General features: G+C 42.8%; 1 protein-coding gene across 1 annotated transcript in view; it reads left to right on the top strand.

Annotated features, from left to right (window-relative positions):
* Positions 1–13,794: 13,794 nt before the first annotated feature.
* Positions 13,795–23,931, top strand: part of LOC115126128 (sodium-dependent noradrenaline transporter-like) — a 69,193-nt gene continuing 59,056 nt past the window's right edge. Inside the window, exons 1-4 of the mRNA XM_065013196.1 lie at positions 13,795–13,904; positions 14,456–14,874; positions 16,970–17,101; positions 19,995–20,232. Of these exons, the coding sequence (XP_064869268.1) occupies positions 14,577–14,874; positions 16,970–17,101; positions 19,995–20,232 (668 nt within the window). The 5' untranslated portion in view covers positions 13,795–13,904; positions 14,456–14,576. The remainder of the gene's footprint in view (positions 13,905–14,455; positions 14,875–16,969; positions 17,102–19,994; positions 20,233–23,931) is intronic.

The following is a 23,931-nucleotide window of genomic DNA, read 5'->3' as shown; positions in this document are numbered from 1 at the left end:
TCTATGAAGACACTATGTCCATTCCAATGGAAGACACAGGGGTTTCAATACCTTGGGATCTTCATAACACCAGATTTGAATAGCCTTTTCAAGGAAAACTATCTTCCACTCCTGGATCGAATCAAGAACGATCTCCAAACCTGGATCTCCCTCCCAATTAGCTTAGTAAGAAGAATTAATGTTATCTGTATGAACATCCTCCCTAGACTGAACTATTTATTTCAGATGCTCCCATGCTATCTCCCAGTTTCCTTCTTCAAAACAACTAACCAAAGCATCACCAAATTTATATGGGGCAATAAAAAACCTAGGATCAAGTTCTCCACTCTATCGAAACCTGAATCTAAGGGTGGTCTTGCCCTTCCCTCCCTCTGCCCAAATTCACAACATGCTAACATGGATCACAAACAGACAAGAGTCAACGTGGATTCAGATAGAAGCCCAATCCTGTGGTTCATTGCCACTAAGTTAAATTATATTCATTAATAACTTTAGTGAAGTGGGCAACATAGCCAAAGCCTTTGTGATTTACAGCACTCTACTAGCGTGGAGGGACTGTAAGAAATACCTGGGCATTTCCTCCCAAATATGTTCTCACTCACCCATAGTAGGCAACCCAGACTTGCCAAAAGTCCTGAAGGATGCCAACTTTAATCTTTGGCATACTCTAGGAATCAGGACCTTTTCAGACCTATTTCATCAGAAAACCACTGCACTGAAATCATTTCAAGAGCTCTGCAGTGAATTCAAGATCCCATTTTTAAAAATATATATCTTCAAATTAGACATGTAATTTCCTCATAAAGTTGAAACCCTTCTTGTCACAGCACAATCCATTAAAGGCAAAATACCTTACATCTATAGACTCCTTTCTGAGAAAGGAGGCTCCTCCTTTACTAAATCATTTGGGAAAAGGACCTTGGTCTGACTATCAGTGATGAGTTATGGGCGGAGGTTTGCAACAGGGTATACTGCACCTCTACTAATGTAAAAATGAAAGAATCTAATTACAAATGTTTGTACAAATTTTATTACACTCCTTTGAGACTCCATAGAATGAAAACGGACATCTCTCCTAACTGTAAAAGACGTGCCTCTGAAAGTGGAAACAAAATGCATGTATTTTGGAACTGTAGAGAGATTACCAGATTTTGGCAATCTATACATACTGCTGCACAGAAAATACTAGATGTACAGTTTGATATGACCCCGTGTATCTATCTTCTTAATGCCCAGCAGGACTTTGTTCTTGATCCTGACAGAGAAAATTTGTTTATGACTATTGCATACTTTGCTAAGAAATGTATTCTTCTATTGTGGGCCTCTAATACCCCTCCTACATTTAAAATGTGGATTGACCAGATGGTTGACTTTCTCCCTCTTGAAAAGCTCACTTATGACCTCCGCAAAAGACAGCCCAAGTTTGATAGACTCTGGTCTCCACTACTCAACTATATTTCAAATTGGACAGAGTGAATGGGGTGATTACGGAAATGAGCAGATACATGCTGTGTAAGGTGCTGTAAAATCTAAAAACGAATTATTTGCTCGTCGTCTCAGCTTAGGCTAGAAATAGCTAATAAGAACCTTGATAGTGCTGATGCAAGTTTTATATATATATTTATTTTTTATTTTTTAATAATTATATATTATTATTATTTTATTTTTAATTTGTAATTATTATTATAATTTTTTTAAATATATGATTATTATTTTGTATTTCTATTTGTTTAAAGTCTGTCACATCTGTGAATGTGGAATGTGTTTTTTGGTTGATTGAAAAACAAGAAAACTTCATAAAACTTTAAATTGAAATGACCCTTGCCTAACGATTGCGTCTGAAGTTGGGCTTGCGGCACAGCTATCCTCGCCATAAGGCAATCGTTCTCCTGTATATTATGAGTACAGCGACTGCAATTAGAAGGCATCATGTCAATGTTATTACTTAGCTTCGTTGGAACTACTTAGCTTCGTTGGCTGTTGGAGGTCCTGACGAACCATGTCCAGATAAAGCGTCCGGAGTGAAAAAGTTGAATGAAAAAAAGTTGAGTGAGAGAAAAACTAAAAAATATAAACGGTAATTAAAAAGTAAAAACCTTAAAGTTGTCAGGTAGCAAAGTAAGGTTGGCAACAAAAAGCACAGCAACACATAAACAAGTCTGCTACTCATGTGTCACTTCCACTTTGGAATATACACACTGCAACGCATGGGTCATTTCCTCAATCACTCTAACCATCCTTTCTCTGATGCCAAATAGCATTCCACACCAACCAATAAACCGTGCTTCAAATTTGTTACACAGCTGATCCTATTGCCACTATAAAGAGCTTTTGTGCATCTCTGATTGGTGATTAATTTGTATGTCTCTTATAAGAAGCTGAAACTGGATGAAAAGTCCTATTATTAATTGTCGATTCATCCAATGACAGTTGAAGGGAGGTTTTTTTTCTCACTGGGTGGATGGGGTCTGACTCAGTAAGAGTTAACATTGCTGGGGTACTTAAATCTCTTCACATCTGCAGGTCACACGGAGAGGCTTATAGGCACAAAGGAAATTAACCAAAATACGAACCATAGGATTTCTAAAAGAAGCTGAAGTGTATAGTAGAGTATGATGTGTGAGACAGGGTGTTTAGAGCCAACACACGCATCCCAAGGAGCCCCTCAGAAATCTAATTTGACCTGACATTCTCCTGGTATGATGATTACCCAGCCAGGCTACATAGATGCACATGGTAAAGTGCTGCCCTACATAAGGGATGTTCAGGGACACTAACAGGGCTCAAACCTGGTAATGACAGCTTGCACTAGGTCTCGTCCAGCACACTGTGTACTTCCATAGATCAGGGCCTAAATTACCAAAATGCTCAGCATGCAGTCAGTTCTTCAAAGTGAGGACATACAATTTAGAACATGTGGATACGCATCTATATAAAATAAATCACACATAGACTACAGGTCAAAAGTTTTAGAACACCTGCTAATTCAAGGGCTTTTCATTCTTTTTTTACTATTTTCTACATTGCAGAATAATAGTGAAGACATCAAAACTATGAAATAACACATGGAATAATGTAGCAAAAAATAAAAGCATTAAACAAATCAAAATATATTTTATATTTGAGATTCTTCAAATAGCCACTGTTTGCCTTGATGACAGCTTTGTACACTCTTGGCATTCAGAGGAGACTGTGTGAATATAAAATATATTTGGATTTGTTTAACACTTTTTTGGTTACTACATTATTCCATATGTGTTATTTCATAGTTTTGATGTCTTCACTATTATTCTACAATGTGGAAAATAGTAAATGAAGAAAAACCCTTGAATGAGTAGCTGTTCTAAAACTCTTGCCCGGTAGTGTAAAATAATACATTATAACACATTTTATTTGTAAATCTAATTAAAAATCAAAAGAAAATGCACTTTTCCACATAATGTTCTGTTAATAAATTACAATATTGGCGAAAATTTCACACAATGATCAAATCTATGCATGAGAACATTTTAGAAATTATAATTCTATACACAAGATGTTCAAACCCAACCCAACCACCCACTATTACTTTCCCACCCACTCCCACATGAAAAAATACTATAGTGTACTATATACTATGTTAGGAATACTATAAAAATCACTATAGTGTTTTTTGCAGACTTTACTGTAGAATTCGCTGTGGTGTTTTTGAGATATTGCTTTTGTAGTATTTATTTTGTAATACTGTAGTATTTACTGTAGTGCTTTTGGGGACATAGAAGTGTGCTTTCTCCTTGAGGAAACCTACTGGATACTAAAAGAGCAAATTTTCTATAACCTGTAGGTAGGCAGGACTGGGTTCTGAACGGAGAGTTCAGAGCTTCTGGTCTTTTCTATAACCTGTATGGAATATGGAATATACAGTTGAAGTCGGAAGTTTACATACACCTTAGCCAAATACATTTTATCTCAGTTTTCACAATTCCTGACATTTAATCATGCCCTGTCTTAGGTCAGTTAGGATCATCACTTTATTTTAAGAATGTGAAATGTCAGATTAATAGTAGTGCATGATTTATTTCAGCTTTTATTTCTTTCATCACATTCCCAGTGGGTCAGAGGTTTACATACACTCAATTAGTATTTGGTGGCATTGCCTTTACATTGTTTAACCTTGCTCGCACAGGCCTTTTCAGTTCTGCCCACAAATGTTCTATAGGATTGAGGACAGGGCATTGTGATGGCCACTCCAATGCCTTGACTTTGTTTTCCTTAAGCCATTTTGCCACAACATTGAAAGTATGCTTGGGGTCATTGTCCATTTGGAAGACCCATTTGCGACCAAGCTTTAACTTCCTGACTGATGTCTTGAGATGTTGCTTCAATATATCCACATAATTTTCCTCCCTCATGATGCCATATATTTTGTGAAGTGTACCAGTCCCTCCTGCAGCAAAGCAACCCACAACATGATGCTGCCACCCCTGTGCTTCACGGTCAGGATGGTGTTCTTCGGCTTGCAAACCTGCCCATTTTCCCTCCAAACATAACCATGGTCATTATGGCCAAACAGTTCTATTTTTGTTTCATCAGACCAGAGGACATTTCTCCAAAAAGTACGATCTTTGTCCACATGTGCAGTTGCAAACCATAGTCTGTCAATTTTATGGTGGTTTTGGAGCAGTGGCTTCTTCCTTGCTGAGCGGCCTTTCAGGTTATGTCGATATAGGACTTGTTTTACTGTGGATATAGATACTTTTGTACCTGTTTCCCCCAGCATCTTCACAAGGTCCTTTGCTGTTGTTCTAGGATTGATTTGCACTTTTCGCACCAAAGTATGTTCATCTCTAGGAGACAGAATGCATCTCCTCCTGAGCGGTATGACGGCTGCGTAGTCCCATGGTGTTTATACTTGCATGCTATTGTTCGTACAGATGAACGTGGTACCTTCAGGCGTTTGGAAATTGCTCCCAAGGATGAACCAGACTTGTGGAGGTCTACAATATTTTCCTGAGGTCTTGGCACTGAGTTTTAAGGTAGGCCTTGAAATACATCCACAGGTACACCTCCAATTGACTCAAATTATGTCAATTAGCCTATCAGAAGCTTCTAAAGCCATGACATAATTTTCTGGAATTTTCCAAGCTGTTTAAAGGCACAGTCAACTTAGTGTATGTAAACTTCTGACCCACTGGAATTGTGATACAGTGAATTATGAGTTAAATAATCTGCCTGTAAACATTACTTGTGTCATGCACAAAGTAAATGTCCTAACTGACTTGCCAAAACTGAAAAAAATGTTTTAATGACTCCAACATAAGTGTATGTAAACTTCCAACTTCAACTGTACTTGGCTTGTACGTTTCTCACAAATTGGGATATGGTGAGAGGAATGGGCAGGGTAAATGAAATACTGTATTTACTCTAGTAAATAAAAATGTGTTTTTGCGGACTATAGTGTTTTTGCGGATATTTCTGTAGTATTTACTACAATGTTTTTTGGGGATAATACTGTAGTATTTACTATAGTATTCTACAGTATACTGTAAAATTCTATACTAAGTTGTTCAGATGATCGAGGGATATTACAGTGTGTAGTATAGTATTCTACATTATACTACAGTTTACTACAGAATTTTATATAAAGTACTGTAGTATTCCATAGTAAACTTTAGTATTTTTAATGTGGGCTAAATCTATAAAGAAACATAAAGTGCTGTAGCCTAAGTTCATATTACAAGTGCATGGAAATCAACTTGAATGTCATATAACTTTGGAAATGCATTCAGTACAATATGAGACATAAGAACATGGTACTTAAGAAACCGCTCATTTCATTTAATCTCAATAACATACTGAAAAAAGTGACCTACTCATCCTAGCTCAAACAACATTTCTCTGGTCACCTGGACTGAGCCTGAATGGCCAGGCAGAGGTGGACCTCTGGGTTAAGAGATGGGGTGGTACTCTGATGGCAGGGCAGGCCTGGAAGATGGAGAGCGGTGTGGACAGAGAGCATAGGGGTCCCTGACTGGCTGTGGTCCTAGAGGAGGCTGCAGCCTTTCTGGACTGTTGTGAGAGACATTTCACTTCATATCAACCTCATCTGATCTGAGATCAGGATCTAGCTGGCCCATGGAGAGAAGAGGCCCCGGGGCAGAGAGAAGACAGAGGGAAGGAAGAGAGGGAGAGGAAGGGAAGGAGGCAGGCGGGTAGGCAGATGAATGGACGGATGCTGGTACACAGAGACAGAAAGGCAGGCAGGAACACATACAGACAGACACACATAGGTAGGTAGGTAGGTAGGTAGGTAGGTAGTTAGGCAGGCAGACATAAATGCAGAAAAACAGGCATGGAGGCAGGCAGACAGGCATGGAGGAAGACAGACTGGCTGCAGGGGCCTGGAAGGGATGGTTGATAGAGGCCAGAAGGGAGGGAAGAGATTGCTTTGCCGTGAGCAGTTAGAATGGGATTCAGAAATAAGGGTAAGGCAGCAGTAAATGCCGGCCTGGGTGTTGGTAGACCTAGGTCACTAGGATCTGCATCTAAAAGGAAGGGACGCTTCCTTATGACAGAAGGATGGTGCTCCATGTCATGTGGGTTGGTGTCAGAGGTTATCAGAACTGCTGTGGTTTTGGAGGACAAATATGCCCTGTCGAGACAACCAGAGCACCGTAGATCTGATCTAGGCCATCATTGCAATCCATCTCCAGTCACAGGTCATCGTCTAAGACGACAGCCAGGCACAACGCTGGACAGCCTATCCATCTCCAGTCACAGGTCATCGTCTAGGACGACAGCCAGGCACAACGCTGGACAGCCTATCCATCTCCAGTCACAGGTCATCGTCTAGGACGACAGCCAGGCACAACGCTGGACAGCCTATCCATCTCCAGTCACAGGTCATCGTCTAGGACGACAGCCAGGCACAACGCTGGACAGCCTATCCATCTCCAGTCACAGGTCATCGTCTAGGACGACAGCCAGGCACAACGCTGGACAGCCTATCCATCTCCAGTCACAGGTCATCGTCTAGGACGACAGCCAGGCACAACGCTGGACAGCCTATCCATCTCCAGTCACAGGTCATCGTCTAGGACGACAGCCAGGCACAACGCTGGACAACCTATCCATCTCCAGTCACAGGTCATCGTCTAGGACGACAGCCAGGCACAACGCTGGACAGCCTATCCATCTCCAGTCACAGGTCATCGTCTAGGACGACAGCCAGGCACAACGCTGGACAGCCTATCCATCACCAGTCACAGGTCATCTTCATGGCTGACAGCCAGGCACAACGCTGGACAGCCTATCCATCTCCAGTCACAGGTCATCGTCTAGGACGACAGCCAGGCACAACGCTGGACAGCCTATCCATCTCCAGTCACAGGTCATCGTCTAGGACGACAGCCAGGCACAACGCTGGACAGCCTATCCATCTCCAGTCACAGGTCATCGTCTAGGACGACAGCCAGGCACAACGCTGGACAGCCTATCCATCTCCAGTCACAGGTCATCGTCTAGGACGACAGCCAGGCACAACGCTGGACAGCCTATCCATCTCCAGTCACAGGTCATCGTCTAGGACGACAGCCAGGCACAACGCTGGACAGCCTATCCATCTCCAGTCACAGGTCATCGTCTAGGACGACAGCCAGGCACAACGCTGGACAGCCTATCCATCTCCAGTCACAGGTCATCGTCTAGGACGACAGCCAGGCACAACGCTGGACAGCCTATCCATCTCCAGTCACAGGTCATCGTCTAGGACGACAGCCAGGCACAACGCTGGACAGCCTATCCATCTCCAGTCACAGGTCATCGTCTAGGACGACAGCCAGGCACAACGCTGGACAGCCTATCCATCTCCAGTCACAGGTCATCTTCATGGCTGACAGCCAGGCACAACGCTGGACAGCCTATCCATCTCCAGTCACAGGTCATCTTCATGGCTGACAGCCAGGCACAACGCTGTACAGCCTATCCATCTCCAGTCACAGGTCATCTTCATGGCTGACAGCCAGGCACGACGCTGGACAGCCTATCCATCTCCAGTCACAGGTCATCTTCATGGCTGACAGCCAGGCACGACGCTGGACAGCCTATCCATCTCCAGTCACAGGTCATCTTCATGGCTGACAGCCAGGCACGACGCTGGACAGCCTATCCATCTCCAGTCACAGGTCATCTTCATGGCTGACAGCCAGGCACGACGCTGGACAGCCTATCCATCTCCAGTCACAGGTCATCTTCATGGCTGACAGCCAGGCACAACGCTGGACAGCCTATCCATCTCCAGTCACAGGTCATCTTCATGGCTGACAGCCAGGCACAACGCTGGACAGCCTATCCATCTCCAGTCACAGGTCATGGCTCTTCCATCTCCAGTCACAGGGCTGACAGCCAGGCACAACGCTGGACAGCCTATCCATCTCCAGTCACAGGTCATCGTCTAGGACGACAGCCAGGCACAACGCTGGACAGCCTATCCATCTCCAGTCACAGGTCATCGTCTAGGACGACAGCCAGGCACAACGCTGGTCAGCCTATCCATCTCCAGTCACAGGTCATCTTCATGGCTGACAGCCAGGCACAACGCTGGACAGCCTATCCATCTCCAGTCACAGGTCATCGTCTAGGACGACAGCCAGGCACAACGCTGGACAGCCTATCCATCTCCAGTCACAGGTCATCGTCTAGGACGACAGCCAGGCACAACGCTGGACAGCCTATCCATCTCCAGTCACAGGTCATCTTCATGGCTGACAGCCAGGCACAACGCTGGACAGCCTATCCATCACCAGTCACAGGTCATCGTCTAGGACGACAGCCAGGCACAACGCTGGACAGCCTATCAATCTCCAGTCACAGGTCATCGTCTAGGACGACAGCCAGGCACAACGCTGGACAGCCTATCCATCTCCAGTCACAGGTCATCGTCTAGGACGACAGCCAGGCACAACGCTGGACAGCCTATCCATCTCCAGTCACAGGTCATCGTTTAGGACGACAGCCAGGCACAACGCTGGACAGCCTATCCATCTCCAGTCACAGGTCATCTTCATGGCTGACAGCCAGGCACCACGCTGGACAGCCTATCCATCTCCAGTCACAGGTCATCGTCTAGGACGACAGCCAGGCACAACGCTGGACAGCCTATCCATCTCCAGTCACAGGTCATCGTCTAGGACGACAGCCAGGCACAACGCTGGACAGCCTATCCATCTCCATGGCTGTCAGCCATGAAGATGACCTGTGACTGGAGATGGATAGGCTGTCCAGCGTGCTGGCTGTCCCTAGACGATGACCTGTGACTGGAGATGGATAGGCTGTCCAGCGTTGTGCCTAGGACGACAGCCAGGCACAACGCTGGACAGCCTATCCATCTCCAGTCACAGGTCATCGTCTAGGACGACAGCCAGGCACAACGCTGGACAGCCTATCCATCTCCAGTCACAGGTCATCGTCTAGGATGACAGCCAGGCACAACGCTGGACAGCCTATCCATCTCCAGTCACAGGTCATCGTCTAGGACGACAGCCAGGCACAACGCTGGACAGCCTATCCATCTCCAGTCACAGGTCATCTTCATGGCTGACAGCCAGGCACCATGCTGGACAGCCTATCCATCTCCAGTCACAGGTCATCTTCATGGCTGACAGCCAGGCACAACGCTGGACAGCCTATCCATCTCCAGTCACAGGTCATCGTCTAGGACAACAGCCAGGCACAACGCTGGACAGCCTATCCATCGAAGTGTAAGGATGTAATATGTCACCAAAGGCCGAAAATCTATCCTGACACTTCAACTGTTGCATAATACTAGCCTGGAAACCAAACTGATATGTTTCACAAGTTTGTCTTAATACATTGATATCAATGGAAGATGTGTATGGAAATTCACTTTATGTACGTTAAGATTCAGTCCTTGGTTAGTGCATGTTTTCTATTGCCATTTATTCTTTGACATGCATAGGCCTTTAAATTAATCAAAACATGAACTTTAGACAGATTTTGTAGGTATTGTTTGCCATCTGTTTGCCCTGGGTTCATCTATTCAAATGTAGCCTACCTTCACAACTCTGTTAAATGGGAGGAAATAAATCCAAGATGCCACAGAGGAAAACACCACTAATAACATATAACCCATCCATATAGGCCTCACCTCGCTCTTTCCTTCTCTATCACTTCAATTATTTCATCTTTACAAACAAAACGCCCCCAAACAGCCCTTTTAAGGTTTTATAAGAGAAGCCTGGAAAGGACTGGAGAGCTTTAAGGGGACATTCATTGACTTTAATGGGATGAACTGATCAACCATATCTAATAGAAATCATTGCCCATGGCAAAAGCTGGTGTGTTATTTAATTACGTATGGAACACAGTGCTTTTACCGCTTCTTAGAAAACTGTAATTCAATATATTTAGTTGAGAGAAGAAACAGATAAATAAAGTCCAAATTAAAACATTTCTGAAATAAGTTTTTATTTTCTTGCTTTCGGTAAAAGAAAAAAACATTTTAGAAAATATATAAATAGAACAAAAATATGAAAATGTCATTTTTAACTGTTCATACTTTCAAAAAATGTAATGGCTTCAATATGCTACAAAATGCATAAAATTAAGTCTGCCAACACTTCTAAAAATCCTATTGAAAATGTCCTATAATAAGTCATCCAAATCTACTTGCGTGAGAAGAAGGCCTATTGCATTCTCTGTATCCTATGCTTCATTTACCACGGATTCAATTCAATGTGTATGTATACATGTGTATTCGGAAAGTATTCACACCCCTTCCCTTTTTCCACATTTTGTTACATTACACCCTTATTCTAAAATGTATACAATTATGTTTTCCCTTCATCAATTTACACACAATACACCATAATGAAACAGCAAAAACAGATTTTTTGAAAAGTTATAAATAAATATAATACAATAAAAATAATTACTGAAATACTTCAATTACATAAGTATTCAGACCCTTTGCTATGATACTCGAAATTGAGCTCAGGTGCATTCTGTTTCCATTGATCATCCTTGAGATGTTTCTACAACTTGATTGGAATCCACCTGTGGTAAATTAAATTGTTTGGACATGATTTGGAAAGGTACACACTTGTCTATATAAGGTCCACAGTTGACAGTGCATGTTAGAGCAAAAACCAAGCCATGAGGTCAAAGGTATTGTCCGTAGAGCTCCGAGACAGGATTGTGTCGAGACACAGATCTGGGGAAGGGTTCCAAAACAATTCTGCAAACAATTGAAGTTCCCCAAGAACACAGTGGCCTCCATCAGTGTAAGAAGTTTGGAACCACCAAGTCTCTTCCTAGAGCTGGACGCCCAGCCAAACTGAGCAATCAGAGGAGAAGGGCCTTGGTCAGGGATATGACCAAGAACCCGATGGTCACTCTGACAGAGCTCCAGAGTTTCTCTGTGGAGATGGGAGAACCTTCCAGAAGAACAACCATCTCTTCAGCATTCCACCAATCAGGCCTTTATGGTAGAGCGGCCAGACGGAAGCCACTCCTCAGTAAAAGGCACATGACAGCCCGCTTGGAGTTTGCCAAAAGACACCTAAATGACTCTCAGACCATGAGAAACAAGATTCTCTGGTCAGATGAAACCAAGATTGAACACTTTGGCCTGAATGTCAAGCGTTACGTTTGGAGGAAACCTGGCACCATCCCAATGGTGAAGCGTGGGGGTGGCAGCATCATGATGTGTTGATGTTTTTCAGCGGCAGAGACTGAGAGACTAGTCAGGATCAAGGGAAAGATGAACGGAACAAAGTACTGAGAGATCCTTGATGAAAACCTTCTCCACAGCGCTCAGGACCTCAGACTGGGGCGATGGTTCACCTTCCAACAGGACAATGACCCTAAGCACACAGGCTAGACACCGCAGGAGTGGCCTCGGGACAAGCCTCTGAATGTCCTTGAGTGGACCACCCAGAGCCCGGACTTGAACCCGATCAAAAATCTCGAGAGAGACCTGAAAATAGCTGTGCAGCGACGCTCCCCATCCAACCTGACAGAGCATGAGAGGATCTGCAGAGAAGAATGGGAGAAGCTCCCCAAATACAGGTGTGTCAAGCTTGTAGCGTCATACCCAAGCAGACTCAAGGCTGTAATTGCTGCCAAAGGTGTTTCAACAAAAAGGGTAAAGGCTCTGAATACGTATGCAAATGTGATATTTCTGTTTCTTTTTTTACATTTGCAAAAAAAACAATAATCCTGTTTTTGTTTTGTCATTATGAGGTATTGCGTGTAGTTTGACGAGGAAAGAAAACGATTCAATCAATTTTAGAATAAGGCTATAATATAATAAAAGGTGGAATAAGTCAATGGGTCTGAATACTTTCCAAATGCACTGTATATACAAAAGTATGTTTGACACCCCTTCAAATTAGTGGATTCGGCTATTTTAGCCACACCCATTGCTGACAGGTGTATAAAATCAAGCACACAGTCTTGCAATTTCCATAGACCAACATTGGCAGTAGAATGGCCTTAATGAAGAGCTCAGTGACTTTCAACGTGGCACCGTCATAGGATGCCACCTTTCCAACAAGTCACTTCGTCAAATGTCTGCCCTGCTAGGGCTGCCCTAGTCAACTGTAAGTGCTGTTATTGTGAAGTCGAAATGTCTAGGAGCAACAACGGCTCATCCGTGAAGTGGTAGGCCACACAAGCTCACAGAACAGGACTGCGGAGTGTTGAAGCGCGTAGCACATAAACAGCGTTTGTCCTTGGTTGGGGCACTCACTACCGAGTTCCAAACTGCCTCTGGAAGCAACATTAGCACAAGAACTGTTCGTCAGGAGCTTCATGAAATGGGTTTCCATGGCCGAGCAGCCACACACAAGCCTAAGATCACCATGCGCAATGCCAAGCGTCACCTGGAGTGGTGTAAAACTCACTGCCATTGGACTCTGGAGCAGTGGAAACGCATTCTCTGGAGTGATGAATCACACTTCACCATCTGGCAGTCCGACGGTTGAATCTGGGTTTGGCAGATGCCAGGAGAACGCTACCTACCCCAATGCGTAGTGCCATCTGTAAAGTTTGGTGGGGAAGGAATAATATTCTGGGGATGTTTTTCATGGTTTGTAGTAGGCCCCTTAGTTGCATTAAAGGGAAGTCTTAACACTACAGCATACAATGAATTTCTAGATGGTTCTGTGCTTCCAACTTTGTGGAAACAGTTTGGGGAAGGCCCTTTCCTGTTTCAGCATGACAATGCCCCTGTGCACAAAGTGAGGTTCATACAGAAATTGTTTGTCGAGATTGGTGTGTAAGAACTTGACTGGCCTGCACAGAAGACCTAAACTCAATCTCATCGAACACCTTTGGGATGAATTGGAACGCAGACTGCGAGCTAGGCCTAATCGGCCAATATCAGTGCCTGGCCTTACTAATGCTCTTGTGGCTGAATGGAATCAAGTCTCTGCAGCAATGTCCCAACATTTAGTGGAAAGCATTCCCAGAAGAGTGGAGGCTGTCATAGCAGCAAAGGGGGGGGGGGAACAACTCCATATTAATGCCCATGATTTTGGAGTGAGATGTTTGTTGAACAGGTGTCCACATACTTTTGGTCATGTAGTGTATATTTCTTTAGGTCTGGTGCTGTGGGTTTGTCGAGGTGAGACCACGGGCGCATGTTGGCGCGCACTTCACAACAGTGGCGACGGCGTGCCAAGAAAGATCCAACATAAAGTAAGAAAGGGAGGAGCAGAAAAAAACAATTATAAAAAATCACGTGGAGAGAGACCGAGCAAGCTGATTTAAAAGCTCTGAATGTATGTCGTCTATCTCTCATGAGAAGGCGAGTCTTAAAGTTCCATCAGAATGGGCAGTCTATCCTCAGACGCAGCAGGACGACAGCAGCAACGGGTCATGGAGAGGTGTCCGTAGCTTCACAAGTATGGACCAACCGTGGCTCCTCTTCTACTTATACGGGTTTTAATGTGCTTTAATAACGATACTATACATCACTGACTATACTATTGCACGCTTAACTTATATTTTATTGTGTATTGCTGCCAGTTTGTATCACTTTGATTAATTAACCAATGTTGCTTAGCTGCATTCAACAAATGCGCACGGGGATTATGAGAAATACGCAGGAGTAATAGCCTCAACCTATTCTACGACGTTCACCTGTTATTTACGTTTATCTGAACATTTTGAAAAAAAAAATCCAATAGCATGACTAGTAGTTTATATGATTTAATATAATGTAAGACAATGTATTTGTAAAATATGACTTTCGGAAACATGGAAATCCTTTTTGCCCATATTTTGGCTATTCCTCTCTGTGCGCCAGTGTAGCTATACAACTTTTCACAACTATTCCACCTCTGCAAACTTCTGAGTGTATTTGTTTTTACCTCTCTAGCCGATGAATGCGGTGGAGTCCACTGTAGTTCGTTGAAAAATAGTCACTTATGCAGAGTTTGCCTTTCCACGCTAGCGGGACTCCCATCGTCATCACGGTCCATCGCAGCGCGAGCATCACCTCCGCCACGGATACTTCCTCCGTGAGGTGAGAGCACAAGGCCGTCGGCGAGCTGCACACCGACACCGGAGAAAATATGAACATCCAGGTCCTGCCAGACCACAAGCTGTCATCAGTGGCCCCGCTGAAACCCTGCAATGTGGAGAAGAAGGAGGTGGAACTGATATTGGTGAAGGACCAAAATGGGGTCCAGTATACCAGTTCGACCATCATGCCCACCCCCAGCACGCACGGCACCCCCTGCACCGCTGAGGAGCTGGAGGAGAGGGAAACATGGGGAAAGAAAATAGACTTTCTCCTATCCGTCATAGGCTTCGCAGTGGACTTGGCCAATGTCTGGAGATTCCCTTACCTCTGCTACAAGAATGGAGGTGGTGAGTGAACTGTTATAACTTCTGTAAAGACTTCTGTTAAGACTTTCCCAGGTTCCTTTGGAACTATCCTCGTAGAGAACCAGGCTTGGTATGGCAACGCGAGACTGCTTTGGGACTAATATCACGTTTGTTTTACTGTTGTGAAATAACATTCTTCATGAGTTTACGATAACATGTGCCAATCTGTTAGTTTGTATGCTACCATACGTACCAGTCACTAGTCAGTGAGTTTTTGAAATCCCCAAATAGCTTTGCGCAGGCTTTCTTGAGCCAAGAGGCTTTGCTGGTAAGAGGGAAACAGAAATACCTCATTGCATAAATTCATTCAGGTCAGTGTGGTTGACTCAACTGCAAATACATTCACTGTATCTGGGCGCTACTGTATCTTACTGTAAAGGGTTGACTCATAACCCATTCACACCAGTTGCTGGCTCATAAGTGCTTTATTGCTGATGGCACATGTTAGGAAATATTTAAATACTCACAGTTGAACAGATTGCTATGCAAATATGTTAATAATTAATAACTTAATTTAAATGTGTGCGGTGTCTAACCCATTTTTCCTGCGGGCTGCATTCGGTCTTCACCGGGGTCTGGGGGGGCCACACTTAAAATGTATTATATTTCCTCGCAGTCAAAATCTGCTAAGCAATTGTCCTTTAACTATTGGATTTTGAATTTTGAATGGGCCAGATCCAGCCTGCAGGCCTCATTGTGTGATCTAGACCATTAAGAGTGACAGCCTGGTCTCATAATCTAGACTTAACATAGTAAAAATGTATCCCTAACACTCAAATTAGTATGACATGTTACTTTTGGTATGGTTACAGATGGTTGGGGGGGGGGTGTAATGCTAACTTCTAGCAATCAAAAGGTTGCTAGTTCAAATCTCATGACAGACAACTTTAGCTCATTTGCAACTTTTCAACTATTTGCTACTTTGCAAATACTTAGCATGTTAGCTAACCTTTCCCAAACCTTATTCCTTTTAGCTAACCTTTAACCTAACTCCTAACCTTAACCCTAACCCCTAGCCTAGATAACGTTTGCCAGATAGCTGACGTTAGCCACCTAGCCACCTAGCTAGAATTTGTAAAATATCATAAGTTCTGCAAATTCGTAACATATTGTACGTTTTGCTAATTTGTAACATATAATAGGAATTGTGATTCTTAACATATACTAAATGTAATGCTTCAGATTTACGTACGGAATAATACAAAATGCTCTGAGACCAGGTTGAGAGCGAATAATAATGGCTTAGGCATATTTCAGTAGCTCAGTAGTGGTGGTGGAACAAGTAATCAAATCACTTGTAATATGTGTGCTGCATTTGTTTGATAAGAAGAGTTTTAGATAACATCTGTTAGAAGTGCCAGTCAGAGTTATCACAAATCTGAAGAATGAACAACAAAGCAAAGGCTAACTACAGAGATGATTGACTGCCAACAATATCCAAAACAAGTGTCCAAAACAAGATAAAACATAAAAACTGCACCTGAATATATCTATAATCGAGCCGAGTGAATGTTAACAAACCAAAGGTCGTTGTTAATTACAAAGTGACATTTTGGGTTTGCCACCACAGACCTTCAGTAGCTTGTTGTAATAACAGTGTTTACTAGATTTCCTGTCCCCTTTGGCAGCATTACACTTCACGTGGTGAAAATAGACATGTGTATCTTTATCTGGTGAACTGAGTGTTGCAGTGTTGTGTCCTGTGGTGCCAACTCTTCAGCTGTGGGTCATGTTCATTTGGCGCTCTCTGAAAGGCTGTAATGCAGCCCAATGCTCTGCTCTTTGTTATAATGTTGCATACAATATATTTTTAATTATACTAGATGAAGGGAATTGTATTCTTCCCAGAATTCAATGGAACATAAAAAGCTACAAGCATGGACAATTCACTGTCTGTGCCTGGAGAGTCCATGTTGATGTCTGTTTCATGTGATTTTCCTTGAGATCTCATTATCAACACAAATTGCCAGGGCGAAAACACCCACAAAAGGCTAAATATGTTGTCTTGGCTGCAACACAAATGCCAAAAGGTTCACGTTCAAAAACGTTGTTTTGTGGGGTTTTGTGGTGATTTCAGGTGCCTTTCTAATCCCCTACATTCTGTTCCTGGTGATTGCTGGGATGCCTCTGTTCTATATGGAACTAGCCCTGGGACAGTACAATAGGGAAGGAGCTGCTACAGTCTGGAAGATCTGCCCTGTCTTTAAAGGTGAGCTCTCTCTCTCTCTCCCATCTCTGTATACCATCTCTTCCCTGACCTCTGCCTCATCTCCCACCTCTCACCTTCTCAAGGCTCCTGGCCTCTCTTTTCTTCTCTATCTTTGAACATCTCTCTCTTTTTTCACTCACCTCTTGTCCTTTCCCTGCTCTTTTAATGTTCCTTCCCAGTGGGCACACCACATCATTTCAATGTGGACAACACGTTGATGAATGATATTGCAACCCAGTCAAAAAGACAGCCAAAAGTTTGTTGAATTACCAATGTGTTATCAGTGACCACGTTTAAAGGTGCACAGTATTCCGGACGGTAGCTCATATCCCGCTTCAGGTCTTATTCGGTATAAGCTGTTTACATGCACCTTTCATATTTTGTCAGTATTATGGATCCCCATTAGCTGCTGCCAAGGCAGAAACTACTCTTCCTGGGGTCCAGCAAAAATTACTTCCGTAATGTAGATGATATATCCCACTCATGAGTATCCCTGTATCCATGAATAAAAGGAATACTTCTAATTGAAGTTCATTTGGGTTAAATGGAATAGTAACTGAACTATGGACATTGCCTGTAGGACTATAACCTCTCACATGTAGTGTAATATCATATTAACTCTTGCAGAATTATGCATTTCTTGCTGTGAAATTATACAACAAATGTTAATTTTGTCTGGGGAACAGTAGTTAATTAAGAAATATTATTTCTTTCTTTCAGCATCTCTTGAGAAAATGCAAATGCTTGTTATGCAAGCAGACAGTATTTCAACCACATAAAATATGCACCCAAGACGAACTAAAGTCTTCTCTGAAATGTATTTCGTCGTTTTCTCAGCTTTTAATCTCCTTAAAACAGGTCAAACTGATGACATTTGGACAGACAACTTTACCGGTGTTACCGAGATTACTAATGCATTCATTTTATCCATGGAATACGCTATTCTGGTGAGCACTACTTTATTTAGTCTTCTCTGGCAACAAGTTATTTTGGGATTTTTTAATTTAACATTTATTTAACTAGGCAGAAGATGTAACTAGGCAGAAGTTATGACAGAAGAGAAGCTGCATGTATCAATCTATAGTAGACAAACAAATGGCAAATTCTGAAAATTATCATTTGGACTCCCAAATGTTGGAAGTTATGAGCAGAAACATAATTTAAATTGTAGTAAATTATTTATAGTAGGCTAAATTATTATGGAATTATTTTTGTGGATCGAACTGAGCAGGTAACCAACTTTTTGAAGTGATTAGTTTGACAATCAGATGAAAACATCATCACACAACACTCCTGATATGTGAAACTGAGCCTGACAGCACAGACCACAGAAACAACAGTAAACGGGATAGGATGTTTACATGCCACAGTATCCAGTCTTAGATCAGCCTGTCCCAGGCATCTTATCCAGGTTTCTTATTCAAAAAAATCTAATTTTTTGTCTGTCATAGTTGAAGTGTACGTATGATGAAAATTACAGGCCTCTCTCATCTTTTTAAGTGGGAGAACTTGCACAATTGGTGTCTGACTAAATACTTTTTTGCCCCACTATACATGATGCAAGTGATCAATGCCGTTGGAGATTCCGGGCAGATTATTATATAAATTGTGAAGATCTCCACAGACCTGCGATCTTCAACACATCTGCTTTATATGATTACATAAGAAGACATTTATAGTTACAGTGTCACCATTTGAAGGAGATCTTCTGCTTGGAAAGTTTCCTCTGTGCCACTGAGTCTGGCTTTAATTTCAAATTGAATCTACAAGTTAATAATGAATATGTTGGGTTCAACGGTTCCATCTCAACCAAAAATCTAAGTTATAGAATAGGACAAAATCAAATCAAATTAAACTTTAAATTCACTTTAAATAAAGTTGTATTTCATTTTGTCCTATTCTATAACTTAGATTTTTGGTTGAGATGGAGACGTTGAATCCAACATATTCATTATTAACTTGTAGATTCAATTTGAAATCAAGCTAAACTTGAAACCCTAAGCCTATTTATTGTGTATTTTTAAGTTGAATTGAAACAATAGCTGGTGATGCAAAGACTATATAGGCCTAAATAGTATCATTAATGCTATATGTTAAACCTCTGTTAAACTTAAACCTACCCTTTGGAAATGACTTTAATAGCAACAGTGAATCTATTTCGTTTTTAAGTGGAGATCTCTCATTCTCACGATAGCACAATGGTGTCAGTGATAAAGCACGGCTGTGGTTTTTTAAAACCCTGGTTGGGAGACCAAAGAGATAGCTGTAGATAGATACATTCTCCAGTAAGAGGTGCTGCCCAGTGTGGTGCGGCTGGCTTCCAGGTTAAGCGGGCATTGTGTCCAGAAGCAGTGCGGATTGGTTGTGTTGTGTTTCGGAGGATGCATGGCTCTGTGTCATACGGGAGTTGCAGAGACAAGACTGTAACTACCAATTGAATACCACGAAATTGGGGAGAAAAGGGGTAAAAGTAAAAAAGACCATATTAAACTGACATTGTTAAGTTCATCTGCTGCTTGTTCTGATGGTAGAGTTATAGCACATCACATTCTGCTCAAATAATACATTGAATCAGGTGAAACAAGTGGTTGAATTCTCAAATTTCCTCAAGTTCTTTATTATTATTTTTTTTTACATAATACTAGCTGGTATTCCACTGCTGTGCTCGTTTTTTCAGTTGTCTCTGCTGTCCAAGGTCTTGTGGATACACGCTGCAGAGTTTTGTTTGTTATTTGTGTTCCCTCACACATACACATTTATGATTGGCATTAGACAGGAGTAGCAGGATTCCACCCTCTGTAACCCTATGTAACCTACAGTATGTAACCATCTCTCTCTGCTCTCTGTTTCTCTCTCTGTTTCTCTCGTCCATATCCCTCCCTCCCTCCCTCAGGTGTGGGCTACACTGTGATCATCATAGCGTTGTATGTGGGTTTCTACTACAACGTCATCATAGCCTGGTCCCTGTACTACCTGTTCTCCTCTATGACCAGTGAGCTGCCCTGGCTCCATTGTGGCAACGCCTGGAACAGTCCGAACTGCACAGACCCCAAGCTACTAAACGGATCCTTCCTGGGCAATGGGACGTCTTATGCCAAGTACAAGATGACGCCGGCTGCAGAGTTCTATGAGTGAGTACAGTGGGTTCTGTCCTGTTATATGAGTGAGTACAGTGGGTCCTGTCCTGTTCTATTAGTGAGTACAGTGGGTTCTGTCCTGTTCTATGAGTGAGTACAGTGGGTTCTGTCCTGTTATATGAGTGAGTACAGTGGGTCCTGTCCTGTTCTATGAGTGAGTACAGTGGGTTCTGTCCTGTTCTATGAGTGAGTACAGTGGGTTCTGTCCTGTTATATGAGTGAGTACAGTGGGTCCTGTCCTGTTCTATGAGTGAGTACAGTGGGTTCTGTCCTGTTCTATGAGTGAGTACAGTGGGTTCTGTCCTGTTCTATGAGTGAGTACAGTGGATTATGTTCCTGTTCAATGAGTGAGTACAGTGGGTTGTGTTCTGTTCTATGAGTGAGTACAGTGGGTTATGTTCTGTTCCTGTTCTATGTGTGATTACAGTGGGTTCTGTCCTGTCCCTGTTTTATGAGTAAGTACAGTGGATTATGTTCCTGTTCAATGAGTGAGTACAGTGGATTATGTTCCTGTTCAATGAGTGAGTACAGTGGGTTGTGTTCTGTTCTATGAGTGAGTACAGTGGGTTATGTTCTGTTCCTGTTCTATGTGTGATTACAGTGGGTTCTGTCCTGTCCCTGTTTTATGAGTAAGTACAGTGGATTATGTTCCTGTTCAATGAGTGAGTACAGTGGATTATGTTCCTGTTCAATGAGTGAGTACAGTGGGTTGTGTTCTGTTCTATGAGTGAGTACAGTGGGTTATGTTCTGTTCCTGTTCTATGTGTGATTACAGTGGGTTCTGTCCTGTCCCTGTTTTATGAGTAAGTACAGTGCATTCTGTCCCTGTTCAATGAGTGAGTACAGTGGGTTCTGTCCTGTTCTATGAGTGAGTACAGTGGATTATGTGCCTGTTCTATGAGTGAGTACAGTGGGTTCTGTTCCTGTTCTATGAGTCAGTACAGTGGGTCCTGCCCTTTTCTATGAGTGAGCACAGTGGGTCCTGTCCCTGTTCTATGAATGAGGACAGTGGGTTCTGCCCCTGTTCAATGAGTGAGTACAGTGGGTTCTGTCCTGTTCCTGTTATATGAGTGAGTACAGTGGGTTATGTCCCTGTTCTATGAGTGAGTACAGTGGATTATGTTCCTGTTCTATGAGTGAGTACAGTGGATTATGTTCTGTCCCTGTTCAATGAGTGAGTACAGAGTGTTCTGTCCCTGTTCAATGAGTGAGTACAGTGGGTTCTGTCCTGTTCTATGAGTGAGTACAGTGGGTTCTGTCCTGTTCTATGAGTGAGTACAGTGGGTTCTGTCCTGTTCTATGAGTGAGTACAGTGGGTTCTGTCCTGTTCTATGAGTGAGTACAGTGGGTTCTGTCCTGTTCTATGAGTGAGTACAGTGGGTTCTGTCCTGTTCTATGAGTGAGTACAGTGGGTCCTGTCCTGTTCTATGAGTGAGTACAGTGGGTTCTGTCCTGTTCTATGAGTGAGTACAGTGGGTCCTGTCCTGTTCTATGAGTGAGTACAGTGGGTTCTGTCCTGTTCTATGAGTGAGTAAAGTGGGTTCTGTCCTGTTCTATGAGTGAGTACAGTGGGTTCTGTCCTGTTCTATGAGTGAGTACAGTGGGTTCTGTCCTGTTCTATGAGTGAGTACAGTGGGTTATGTCCTGTTCTATGAGTGAGTACAGTGGGTTCTGTCCTGTTCTATGAGTGAGTACAGTGGGTTCTGTCCTGTTCTATGAGTGAGTACAGTGGGTTCTGTCCTGTTCTATGAGTGAGTACAGTGGGTTCTGTCTTGTTCTATGAGTGAGTACAGTGGGTTCTGTCCTGTCCCTGTTCTATGAGTAAGTACAGGGGGTTCTGTCCTGTTCTATGAGTGAGTACAGTGGGTTCTGTCCTGTTCTATGAGTGAGTACAGTGGATTATGTTCTTGTTCTATGAGTGAATACAGTGGATTATGTCCCTGTTCAATTAATGAATACAATGGGTTCTGTCCCTGTTCTATGAGTGAGTACAGTGGGTTCTGTCCCTGTTCAATTAATGAGTACAGTGGGTCCTGTCCTGTTCTATGAGTGAGTACAGTGGGTCCTGTCCTGTTCTATGAGTGAGTACAGTGGGTTCTGTCCCTGTCCTATGAGTGAGTACAGTGGGTCCTGTCCTGTTCTATGAGTGAGTACAGTGGGTTCTGTCCCTGTTCAATGAGTGAGTACAGTGGGTTCTGTCCCTGTTCTATGAGTGAGTACAGTGGGTTCTGTCCCTGATCTATGAGTGAGTACAGTGGGTCCTGTCCTGTTCTATGAGTGAGTACAGTGGATTATGTCCCTGTTCTATAAGTGAGTACAGTGGATTATGTCCCTGTTCTATGAGTGAGTACAGGGGATTATGTTCCCGTTCAATGAGTGAGTACAGTGGATTATGTTCTGTTCCTGTTCAATGAGTGAGTACAGTGGAGTATGTTCTGTTCCTGTTCAATGAGTGGGTACAGAGTGTTCTGTCCCTGTTCAATGAGTGAGTACAGTGGATTATGTTCCTGTTCTATGAGTGAGTACAGTGGGTTATGTCCCTGTTCAATGAGTGAGTACAGTGGATTATGTTCCTGTTCTATGAGTGAGTACAGGGGATTATGTTCCTGTATAATGAGTGAGTACAGGGGATTATGTTCCTGTTTAATGAGTGAGTACAGTGGGTTCTGTCCTGTTCCTGTTTATGAGTGAGTACAGTGGATTATGTTCCTGTTCTATGAATGAGTACAGGGGATTATGTTCCTGTTCTATGAGTGAGTACAGTGGGTTCTGTCCTGTTCTATGAGTGAGTACAGTGGATTATGTTCCTGTTCAATGAGTGAGTACAGTGGGTCCTGTCCTGTTCTTTTTTACATTTTAAATTTTATTTTAAATTTTACCTTTATTTAACCAGGCAAGTCAGTTAAGAACAAATTCTTATTTTCAATGACGGCCTAGGAACAGTGGGTTAACTGCCTGTTCAGGGTCAGAACGACAGATTTGTACCTTGTCAGCTCGGGGGTTTGAACTCGCAACCTTCCGGTTACTAGTCACACGCTCTAACCACGAGGCTACCCTGCTGCCCCGGCCTGTGCCTCTGATGTGTGTCTTGAGTCTGACCTTCCTCTGAGCTGACCTACAGTGCCAAATATGAACTGTGTAAATTCAAGTATTTTCATGAGAGACTAAATGTGTTAGAAGTAGGCTTAACCTTTTTGATGCTTGGTTATTTAGTCTGGCCACTGTGGAAATGGTACACTTAATCATTTCATAAACAAGAAATATGTATTATTAATGGCGTGTACAGTATGGCAGGTCTTCATAAATCAATATTTAGTTAGTATACATCAGTGAGTGGACAGCAAACTGCACACACTCACTCTCATCACCTGCCATGAAACCCCTGCTTACTCACTCTACATCTTACCAAGACTGACCAGTATGAAGTCTAAAGTCCTGGAGTGGCTTGAGGAATAGATAAGCCTTGGACTTCTGCAGAGTCACAGCCTTACAGTGTGTCTTTATGCTTCTGAGCCCTTGTCTCATTGAAGAGTGACTTACCATTCAGTAGATTCTGATGACGTGGCTCATTCTGCTTACATGCTGAGCAGAACGTGTTCAGGCAACAAAGGCCATTACTAAGCAGTGAATCTAAATTTAAAGTGTTTTTATTGACTATTATTGCATCTCTGCATGGTACCAGTGTATATGACT

Source organism: Oncorhynchus nerka, linkage group LG28 (genome assembly GCF_034236695.1).
Source record: "Oncorhynchus nerka isolate Pitt River linkage group LG28, Oner_Uvic_2.0, whole genome shotgun sequence".
Taxonomy (NCBI): domain Eukaryota; kingdom Metazoa; phylum Chordata; class Actinopteri; order Salmoniformes; family Salmonidae; genus Oncorhynchus; species Oncorhynchus nerka.
The sequence above is the reverse complement of the archived record's forward strand: the minus strand, read 5'-3'. Positions and strand labels throughout refer to the sequence as shown.